General features: G+C 54.2%; 1 protein-coding gene across 1 annotated transcript; it reads left to right on the top strand.

The window, feature by feature from the left end:
• Positions 1-877: 877 nt before the first annotated feature.
• Positions 878-3,022, top strand: ADRB1 (adrenoceptor beta 1). Its single transcript, XM_075348161.1, has one exon. The coding sequence runs from the start codon at positions 902-904 to the stop codon at positions 2,042-2,044; it is 1,143 nt and encodes a 380-aa protein (XP_075204276.1). The 5' UTR covers positions 878-901; the 3' UTR covers positions 2,045-3,022.
• The last annotated feature ends 8,462 nt before the right edge of the window (positions 3,023-11,484 follow it).

Raw genomic sequence — 11,484 nt, 5'->3', positions numbered from 1 at the left:
TTAATCTAGAACCAGCACTATCAATCACACTTCATCCAGAACGAGCATTGCCTAGCACAATTAATCTAGAACCAGCGCCGCCACGCACACCCTATCCAGAACCAGCACTTACAAGCACGCCTGATTCAGAACAAGCGCTGCCAGGTACACTTCAATCAGAAGCAGCACTGCAGAGTACGCCACATCCAGAACCAGCGTTGCCTAGAACAATTCATCTAGAACCAGCGCTGCTACGCACACTCTATCCAGAATCAGCACTTACAAGCGCACCTGATTCAGAACAAGCACTGCTGGACACACCACATCTAGAACCAGCACTGCTGACCACAATTAATCCAGAACCAGTGCGCAGAGCATTCCTCATCCAGAGCCAGTGCTTCTACGCACACCCTATCTAGAGCCAGCTCTGCCGAGCACACCTCATCCAGAACCAGCGTTGCTAAGCGCTCCTCATCCAGAACCAGCGCTGTCAAGCACGCCTCATCCAGAACCAGTGCTGCCGAGCACGCCTCATCCAGAACCAACGCTGCCAAGAAAGCCTCGTCCAGAACCAGTACTTCTGTGCACACCATATCCAGAGCTAGCGCTGCTGAGTACTCATCATCCATTACCAGTGCTGCCAACTCATCATCATCCAGAACCAGCGCTGTACCTGGTGCCCCTTGCAATACTGCACCCCTCAGAGCCTCCACAACCTTAGTTCTGGGTGCACCTCTTGGAGGTTGTCGCGACGTTGTCCTCACCAGTGGATCAGCAGCTGGCATCGGCACCAGACTGCTGGAGCTCCAGCTCTGAACTCACACAATTCTGGAAACTCCTAGCCTTGCCCCTGCTCATCAGCTCACCCCTGCCATGTTCTCTCAACAACTCCTCCACTGAGCCCTCAGAATTTGTAAGTTTAATGGGGGACACATGGGTGTCCCCGGACTGCAGGAACTGGAGCAGCACCACAGAGCCCAGCTTCCCCTCCCAGATGACCCATCAGTGGACCATAGGCATGGCTGTTCTGATGACCACAATCATCTTCCTCATCCTCATGGGTAACATCATGGTCATTGTGGCCATTGCCAAGAACCAGAGACTACAAACCTTGACCAACGTGTTCATCACCTCGCTGGCCTGTGCTGACCTCATCATGGGGCTCTTTGTGGTGCCCCTGGGGGCCACCTTGGTGGTAAGTGGCACCTGGCAGTATGGCTCCATCTTCTGTGAATTCTGGACCTCGGTGGATGTTCTGTGTGTAACTGCCAGTATAGAGACCCTGTGTGTCATCGCCATAGACAGGTACATCGCCATCACCTCACCCTTCCGCTACCAGAACCTGCTCACCAAGGCCAGGGCCAGGGGAATCGTGTGCACAGTGTGGGCCATTTCTGGACTGGTCTCCTTCCTGCCCATCATGATGCACTGGTGGAGGGACTCTGAGGACCCTGAGGCTCTGAGCTGCTATGAAGACCCTGGATGCTGTGACTTTGTCACCAACAGAGCCTATGCCATCGCCTCCTCCATCATCTCCTTCTACATCCCCCTGCTCATTATGATCTTTGTCTATCTCAGGGTCTTCCAGGAAGCCAAGAAGCAGATGAAGAAGATTGATCGATGTGAGGGCAGGTTCCACAATAATCAGTCTCTGAGCAATGCTCGCGCCAGCAAGAGAAGACTTTCCAAAATGTTGGTGGCCAAGGAGCAGAAAGCGCTGAAGACCTTGGGCATCATCATGGGCACCTTCACCCTGTGCTGGCTACCCTTCTTCTTGGCCAACATCGTAAATGTCTTCTGGAGGAACCTCATCCCTGACAAGCTCTTCTTGTTCTTGAACTGGTTGGGTTATGTGAACTCTGCCTTCAACCCCATAATCTACTGCAGGAGCCCAGACTTTAGGAAAGCCTTCAAAAGACTCCTGTGCTGTGCCCGGCAGACGGACAGAAGGCTCCCCGGAGGGCTCTCCAGACAATCTGCAGGGTATGCCAACTCTCTAGATACCAATGTACTGGCCACATGGTCTGAGTATAATGGGACCCAGCAGTCCCTGGATCCAGCCTAGGTGCCCCCTTGGTGAGATGGACATGAGACAGGTAGGCACTGCCCTCTGAGACACCGCACTTCACCTCCTATGTGACATGGGTCTTGGAAGCACTTTACTAGAGCCACAGATGCCTCCTAGAGGGATTGGTCACTCAGGGATATGAACTGGACGTCTAGGGCCACTCTGGAAGGGGGTATGGGCACTGATAACTGGGCATGAGGTACCCTCTGCTCTCTCCTCGCAGGCTGGCACTGCACTCTCCCCCTCTCAGGCTGGCACTGCATCTCCAAGAGTGCCGCTGCCCTCTGCAAGGCTGGCACTGACCCCTAACCCCTCTCAAACTGGCACTGTCCACTAATTCCGTCCCCCAGGCTGGCACTGTCCACTAATTCCTTCCGCCAGGCTGGCACTGACCCCTAACCCACTCAGGCTGGCACTGCCCCCTACATCCTCTCAGGCTGACATTGCCCTCTACCCCCCTCTCAGGCTGGCACTGCCCTCTACCCCCTTCTTAGGCTGACATTGCCCTCTACCCCCCTCTTAGGCTGGCATTGCCACATACCCCCTCTCAGGCTGACATTGCCCTCTACCCCACCTCTTAGGCTGGCACTGCCCTCTACCCCCCTCTCAGGCTGGCATTGCCACCTACCCCCCTCTCAGGCTGGCACTGCCCTCTACCCCCCTCTCAGTCTGGCATTGCTCTCTACCCCCCTCTCAGGCTGGCACTGCCCTCAACCCCCTCTTAGGCTGGCATTGCCACCTACCCCCCCTCTAAGGCTGGCATATCCACCTACCCCCCTCTCAGGCTGGCACTGCTCTCTACCTCCTCTCAGGCTGGCACTGCCCTCCACCCCCTCTCAGTCTGGCATTGCCCTCTACCCCCCTCTTAGGCTGGCATTGCCACCTACCCCCCCCCCTCTCAGGCTGACATTGCCACCTACCCCCCCTCTCAGGCTGGCATTGCCCTCTACCCCCCTCTCAGGCTGGCATTGCCCTCTACCCCCCTCTCAGTCTGGCATTGCCACCTACCCCCCCTCTTAGGCTGGCACTGCCCTCTACCCCCCCTCTCAGGCTGGCACTGCCCTCTACCCCCCCTCTCAGGCTGGCACTGCCCTCTACCCCCCTCTCAGGCTGGCAGTGCCCCTGACCCTTTCTCAGGCTGGTACTGCCCACTACCCTGCATGCACGCTCCCCCTCTCAGGTTGGCACTGTCCACTAATTCTTTATCCCAGGCTGGCACAACCCCCTCCCTTTCCTGGGCTGGCTCTGCCCCTTACCCCCTCTCAGTATGGCGCTGCCCCCTACCCCCTCTCAGTTTGGCACCACCCCATACCCCCTCTCAGGCTGGCACGGCTCCCAGGACTTCTCCTGGGGTTGGCATGGCAGGTTTCCACGCTGCGGGCACAGTGTGCTGATTTATTGCTCCTTTTTGGGGGTCCGGGGCCCCTGAGGACGCGGGGGTGTAATTTATTGTGTGACCTCTACCTCGGCCGGTGCACGTTGCACTCAGCGCAGGACGTCATATGTTTATATTAAACAGATCATTATAAGGGAGGTGATGACACCGGGCGCCCAGAAATAAATACCGCCATGTAGCAGGATTATTATCTGCCACCCCAGCTCTCGTAGAACTACAACTCCCAGCATGCCGAGTCATTCCGCTGCAGAGCTGTCACCTCTTGTGGAACTACTACTCCCAGCCATTGTCTGTTCACTTGTCTCAGAGCTGGAGAGTCGCAGATCCACAAATAACACGAATGCAATGACGGCTCCTGTAGAACTACTACTCCCAGCGAGACGTGTGACGCGGACTACTGCTCCCAGCGAGACGTGTGACGCCAACTACAACTCCCAGCGAGACGTGTGACGCCGACTACAACTCCCAGCGAGACGTGTGACGCCGACTACAACTCCCAGCGAGACGTGTGACGCTGACTACAACTCCCAGCGAGACGTGTGACGCTGACTACAACTCCCAGCGAGACGTGTGACGCTGACTACTGCTCCCAGCGAGACGTGTGACGCTGACTACAACTCCCAGCGAGACGTGTGACGCTGACTACTGCTCCCAGCGAGACGTGTGACGCTGACTACTACTCCCAGCGAGACGTGTGACGCTGACTACAACTCCCAGCGAGACGTGTGACGCTGACTACAACTCCCAGCGAGACGTGTGACGCTGACTACAACTCCCAGTGAGACGTGTGACGCTGACTACAACTCCCAGCGAGACGTGTGACGCTGACTACTGCTCCCAGCGAGACGTGTGACGCTGACTACAACTCCCAGCGAGACGTGTGACGCTGACTACAACTCCCAGCGAGACGTGTGACGCTGACTACAACTCCCAGCGAGACGTGTGACGCTGACTACAACTCCCAGCGAGACGTGTGACGCTGACTACAACTCCCAGCGAGACGTGTGACGCTGACAACAACTCCCAGCGAGACGTGTGACGCTGACTACTACTCCCAGCGAGACGTGTGACGCTGACTACAACTCCCAGCGAGACGTGTGACGCTGACTACAACTCCCAGCGAGACGTGTGACGCTGACTACAACTCCCAGCGAGACGTGTGACGCTGACTACAACTCCCAGCGAGACGTGTGACGCTGACTACAACTCCCAGCGAGACGTGTGACGCTGACTACAACTCCCAGCGAGACGTGTGACGCTGACTACAACTCCCAGCGAGACGTGTGACGCTGACTACAACTCCCAGCGAGACGTGTGACGCTGACTACAACTCCCAGCGAGACGTGTGACGCTGACTACTACTCCCAGCGAGACGTGTGACGCTGACTACAACTCCCAGCGAGACGTGTGACGCTGACTACTACTCCCAGCGAGACGTGTGACGCTGACAACAACTCCCAGCGAGACGTGTGACGCTGACTACAACTCCCAGCGAGACGTGTGACGCTGACAACAACTCCCAGCGAGACGTGTGACGCTGACTACTACTCCCAGCGAGACGTGTGACGCTGACTACAACTCCCAGCGAGACGTGTGACGCTGACTACAACTCCCAGCGAGACGTGTGACGCTGACTACAACTCCCAGCGAGACGTGTGACGCTGACTACAACTCCCAGCGAGACGTGTGACGCTGACTACAACTCCCAGCGAGACGTGTGACGCTGACTACAACTCCCAGCGAGACGTGTGACGCTGACTACAACTCCCAGCGAGACGTGTGACGCTGACTACTACTCCCAGCGAGACGTGTGACGCTGACTACAACTCCCAGCGAGACGTGTGACGCTGACTACAACTCCCAGCGAGACGTGTGACGCTGACTACAACTCCCAGCGAGACGTGTGACGCTGACTACAACTCCCAGCGAGACGTGTGACGCTGACTACTGCTCCCAGCGAGACGTGTGACGCTGACTACTGCTCCCAGCGAGACGTGTGACGCTGACTACACCTCCCAGCGAGACGTGTGACGCTGACTACAACTCCCAGCGAGATGTGTGACGCTGACTACTGCTCCCAGCGAGATGAGTGACGCTGACTACAACTCCCAGCGAGATGTGTGACGCTGACTACAACTCCCAGCGAGACGTGTGACGCTGACTACAACTCCCAGCGAGACGTGTGACGCTGACTACAACTCCCAGCGAGACGTGTGACGCTGACTACAACTCCCAGCGAGACGTGTGACGCTGACTACAACTCCCAGCGAGACGTGTGACGCTGACTACAACTCCCAGCGAGACGTGTGACGCTGACTACAACTCCCAGCGAGACGTGTGACGCTGACTACTGCTCCCAGCGAGACGTGTGACGCTGACTACTGCTCCCAGCGAGACGTGTGACGCTGACTACTACTCCCAGCGAGATGTGTGACGCTGACTACAACTCCCAGCGAGACGTGTGACGCTGACTACAACTCCCAGCGAGACGTGTGACGCTGACTAAAACTCCCAGCGAGACGTGTGACGCTGACTACAACTCCCAGCGAGACGTGTGACGCTGACTACTACTCCCAGCGAGACGTGTGACGCTGACTACTACTCCCAGCGAGACGTGTGACCCTGACTACAACTCCCAGCGAGACGTGTGACGCTGACTACAACTCCCAGCGAGACGTGTGACGCTGACTACAACTCCCAGCGAGACGTGTGACGCTGACTACAACTCCCAGCGAGACGTGTGACGCTGACTACAACTCCCAGCGAGACGTGTGACGCTGACTACAACTCCCAGCGAGACGTGTGACGCTGACTACTACTCCCAGCGAGACGTGTGACGCTGACTACAACTCCCAGCGAGACGTGTGACGCTGACTACAACTCCCAGCGAGACGTGTGACCCTGACTACAACTCCCAGCGAGACGTGTGACGCTGACTACAACTCCCAGCGAGACGTGTGACCCTGACTACAACTCCCAGCGAGACGTGTGACGCTGACTACTGCTCCCAGCGAGACGTGTGACCCTGACTACAACTCCCAGCGAGACGTGTGACCCTGACTACAACTCCCAGCGAGACGTGTGACGCTGACTACAACTCCCAGCGAGATGTGTGACGCTGACTACAACTCCCAGCGAGACGTGTGACGCTGACTACTGCTCCCAGCGAGACGTGTGACGCTGACTACAACTCCCAGCGAGACGTGTGACGCTGACTACAACTCCCAGCGAGACGTGTGACGCTGACTACAACTCCCAGCGAGACGTGTGACGCTGACTACTGCTCCCAGCGAGACGTGTGACGCTGACTACTACTCCCAGCGAGATGTGTGACGCTGACTACTGCTCCCAGCGAGACGTGTGACGCTGACTACTGCTCCCAGCGAGACGTGTGACGCTGACTACAACTCCCAGCGAGACGTGTGACGCTGACTACAACTCCCAGCGAGACGTGTGACGCTGACTACAACTCCCAGCGAGACGTGTGACGCTGACTACTACTCCCAGCGAGACGTGTGACCCTGACTACAACTCCCAGCGAGACGTGTGACGCTGACTACAACTCCCAGCGAGACGTGTGACGCTGACTACAACTCCCAGCGAGACGTGTGACGCTGACTACAACTCCCAGCGAGACGTGTGACGCTGACTACAACTCCCAGCGAGACGTGTGACGCTGACTACAACTCCCAGCGAGACGTGTGACGCTGACTACAACTCCCAGCGAGACGTGTGACGCTGACTACTGCTCCCAGCGAGACGTGTGACGCTGACTACTGCTCCCAGCGAGACGTGTGACGCTGACTACAACTCCCAGCGAGACGTGTGACGCTGACTACAACTCCCAGCGAGACGTGTGACGCTGACTACAACTCCCAGCGAGACGTGTGACGCTGACTACAACTCCCAGCGAGATGTGTGACGCTGACTACAACTCCCAGCGAGACGTGTGACGCTGACTACTACTCCCAGCGAGATGTGTGACGCTGACTACTGCTCCCAGCGAGACGTGTGACGCTGACTACTGCTCCCAGCGAGACGTGTGACGCTGACTACAACTCCCAGCGAGACGTGTGACGCTGACTACAACTCCCAGCGAGACGTGTGACGCTGACTACAACTCCCAGCGAGACGTGTGACGCTGACTACTACTCCCAGCGAGACGTGTGACCCTGACTACAACTCCCAGCGAGACGTGTGACGCTGACTACAACTCCCAGCGAGACGTGTGACGCTGACTACAACTCCCAGCGAGACGTGTGACGCTGACTACAACTCCCAGCGAGATGTGTGACGCTGACTACAACTCCCAGCGAGACGTGTGACGCTGACTACAACTCCCAGCGAGACGTGTGACGCTGACTACAACTCCCAGCGAGACGTGTGACGCTGACTACTGCTCCCAGCGAGACGTGTGACGCTGACTACTACTCCCAGCGAGACGTGTGACCCTGACTACAACTCCCAGCGAGACGTGTGACGCTGACTACAACTCCCAGCGAGACGTGTGACGCTGACTACAACTCCCAGCGAGACGTGTGACGCTGACTACAACTCCCAGCGAGATGTGTGACGCTGACTACAACTCCCAGCGAGACGTGTGACGCTGACTACAACTCCCAGCGAGACGTGTGACGCTGACTACAACTCCCAGCGAGACGTGTGACGCTGACTACTGCTCCCAGCGAGATGTGTGACGCTGACTACTGCTCCCAGCGAGACGTGTGACGCTGACTACAACTCCCAGCGAGATGTGTGACGCTGACTACAACTCCCAGCGAGACGTGTGACGCTGACTACAACTCCCAGCGAGACGTGTGACGCTGACTACAACTCCCAGCGAGACGTGTGACGCTGACTACAACTCCCAGCGAGATGTGTGACGCTGACTACAACTCCCAGCGAGACGTGTGACGCTGACTACTACTCCCAGCGAGATGTGTGACGCTGACTACTGCTCCCAGCGAGACGTGTGACGCTGACTACTGCTCCCAGCGAGACGTGTGACGCTGACTACAACTCCCAGCGAGACGTGTGACGCTGACTACAACTCCCAGCGAGACGTGTGACGCTGACTACAACTCCCAGCGAGACGTGTGACGCTGACTACTACTCCCAGCGAGACGTGTGACCCTGACTACAACTCCCAGCGAGACGTGTGACGCTGACTACAACTCCCAGCGAGACGTGTGACGCTGACTACAACTCCCAGCGAGACGTGTGACGCTGACTACAACTCCCAGCGAGATGTGTGACGCTGACTACAACTCCCAGCGAGACGTGTGACGCTGACTACAACTCCCAGCGAGACGTGTGACGCTGACTACAACTCCCAGCGAGACGTGTGACGCTGACTACTGCTCCCAGCGAGATGTGTGACGCTGACTACTGCTCCCAGCGAGACGTGTGACGCTGACTACAACTCCCAGCGAGACGTGTGACGCTGACTACTGCTCCCAGCGAGACGTGTGACGCTGACTACAACTCCCAGTGTGAGGGTTTTAGATGCTAAAGATCCATAAGGATTTCTGAGCCTTGTAGTTCTCCTGGAGTATCACAAGCCACCGCATTAGTGTAACCATCATGGGAGGGCAGGGGTTAATTATAAATGTGTAGTGATGGGCGCCCGGTGGGGGCCACGTGTGTAAAATGTCTCCTGGTAAATGTCGCAGCCCCATGTAATCTGCTGGTAAGCACCTCGCGCTGGTGGCCATGGCGTCCAGCAGCGATCAGGGCGAATATTTACTGCTCCACTTTCTCGCTGCACATACAATGGTCGGGCATGATGGCGCACTCAGGCACGACAGGTGCCATCCGCAGCAATGTGCCTTTATTCCCTGGCACCGGCGCCCTTCTTCCCTCTGCCCCAAGGTCTCACTGTGAGTCGATGCGACACTTTCCAGGGAGCACGTTTTATACCCTGCGCCCCAGGATCACCAGCACCTGGAAAGATTGTCAAAATAAAACCAGTTTGGACACGAATCCCGGAGCCGTCTGTTATTTCACCGTGTTCTGGGTCCAGCACCGGCATCAGCGTTATTGCCCTGGATCACTTCTGCCTCCGTACAGGGCGAGGGTCCTGGTGGGCTGTGACTAGTGGGGTCACATGGGTGGCTGGTGGGAAAAAGAACAGGGGGAGTCCTGCGCTTCAATGGATCCTACATATAGGGGGCGCAGAGCGAAACGTCCGTCGCCCCGTCTGCTCCCGGCTTCTCTCCAGTGCTGCCATATTTTTTCTTTTTAATGAGCACAACACCCTACAGTCCAGAGATGATGAGGGGGGATCACTCCCATCACCCCGCTCCTCCTGAGCGCACAAGGGGACCCCCAGAATATATCATCCCATGTGCCCGGTACTGGCCGACAAGAGTGTGGGATGAGTTATTTGATCTCTGTATCTTGGTATTATAGAAGCACTATATATCAGTATTATATGAGCACTGTATGGTGGAGATATTTCAGCACTCTAGGTTGGTATTATAGAAGCACTATATATCAGTATTATATGAGCACTGTATGGTGGAGTTATTTCAGCACTCTAGGTTGGTATTATAGAAGCACTGTATGTCAGTATTATATGAGCACTGTATGGTGGAGATATTTCAGCACTCTAGGTTGGTATAATAGAAGCACTATATATCAGTATTATATGAGCACTGTATGGTGGCGTTAGTTCAGCACTCTAGGTTGGTATTATATAAGCACTATATGTCAGTATTATATGAGCACTGTATGGTGGAGATATTTCAGCACTCTAGGTTGGTATTATAGAAGCACTATAGATCAGTATTATATGAGCACTGTATGGTGGATATATCTCAGCACTCTAGGTTGGTATTATATAAGCACTGTATGTCAGTATTATTTGAGGACTGTATGGTGGAGATATTTCAGCACTCTAGGTTGGTATTATATAAGCACTGTATGTCAGTATTATTTGAGCACTGTATGGTGGAGATATCTCAGCACTCTAGGTTGGTATTATAGAAGCACCATATGTCAGTATTATATGAGCACTGTGTAGTGGAGTTATTTCAGCACCCTAGGTTGGTATTATAGAAGCACTATATATCAGTATTATATGAGCACTGTATGGTGGAGTTATTTCAGCACTCTAGGTTGGTATTATAGAAGCACTGTATGTCAGTATTATTTGAGCACTGTATGGTGGAGATATTTCAGCACTCTAGGTTGGTATTATAGAAGCACCATATATCAGTATTATATGAGCACTGTATGGTGGAGTTATTTCAGCACTCTAGGTTGGTATTATAGAAGCACTATATATCAGTATTATATGAGCACTGTATGGTGGAGTTATTTCAGCACTCTAGGTTGGTATAATAGAAGCACTATATATCAGTATTATATGAGCACTGTATGGTGGAGTTATTTCAGCACTCTAGGTTGGTATTATAGAAGCACCATATGTCAGTATTATATGAGCACTGTGTAGTGGAGTTATTTCAGCACTCTAGGTTGGTATTATAGAAGCACTGTATGTCAGTATTATATGAGCTCTGTATGGTGGAGATATTTCAGCACTCTAGGTTGGTATTATAGAAGCACTGTATGTCAGTATTATATGAGCACTGTAAGGTGGAGATATTTCAGCACTCTAGGTTGGTATTATATAAGCACTGTATGTCAGTATTATTTGAGGACTGTATGGTGGAGATATTTCAGCACTCTAGGTTGGTATTATATAAGCACTGTATGTCAGTATTATTTGAGCACTGTATGGTGGAGATATCTCAGCACTCTAGGTTGGTATTATAGAAGCACCATATGTCAGTATTATATGAGCACTGTGTAGTGGAGTTATTTCAGCACTCTAGGTTGGTATTATAGAAGCACTATATATCAGTATTATATGAGCACTGTATGGTGGAGTTATTTCAGCACTCTAGGTTGGTATTATAGAAGCACTATATATCAGTATTATATGAGCACTGTATGGTGGAGTTATTTCAGCACTCTAGGTTGGTATTATAGAAGCACCATATGTCAGTATTATATGAGCACTGTGTAGTGGAGTTAT

This window comes from Anomaloglossus baeobatrachus, chromosome 5, assembly GCF_048569485.1.
Source record: "Anomaloglossus baeobatrachus isolate aAnoBae1 chromosome 5, aAnoBae1.hap1, whole genome shotgun sequence".
NCBI lineage: Eukaryota > Metazoa > Chordata > Amphibia > Anura > Aromobatidae > Anomaloglossus > Anomaloglossus baeobatrachus.
The sequence above is the reverse complement of the archived record's forward strand: the minus strand, read 5'-3'. Positions and strand labels throughout refer to the sequence as shown.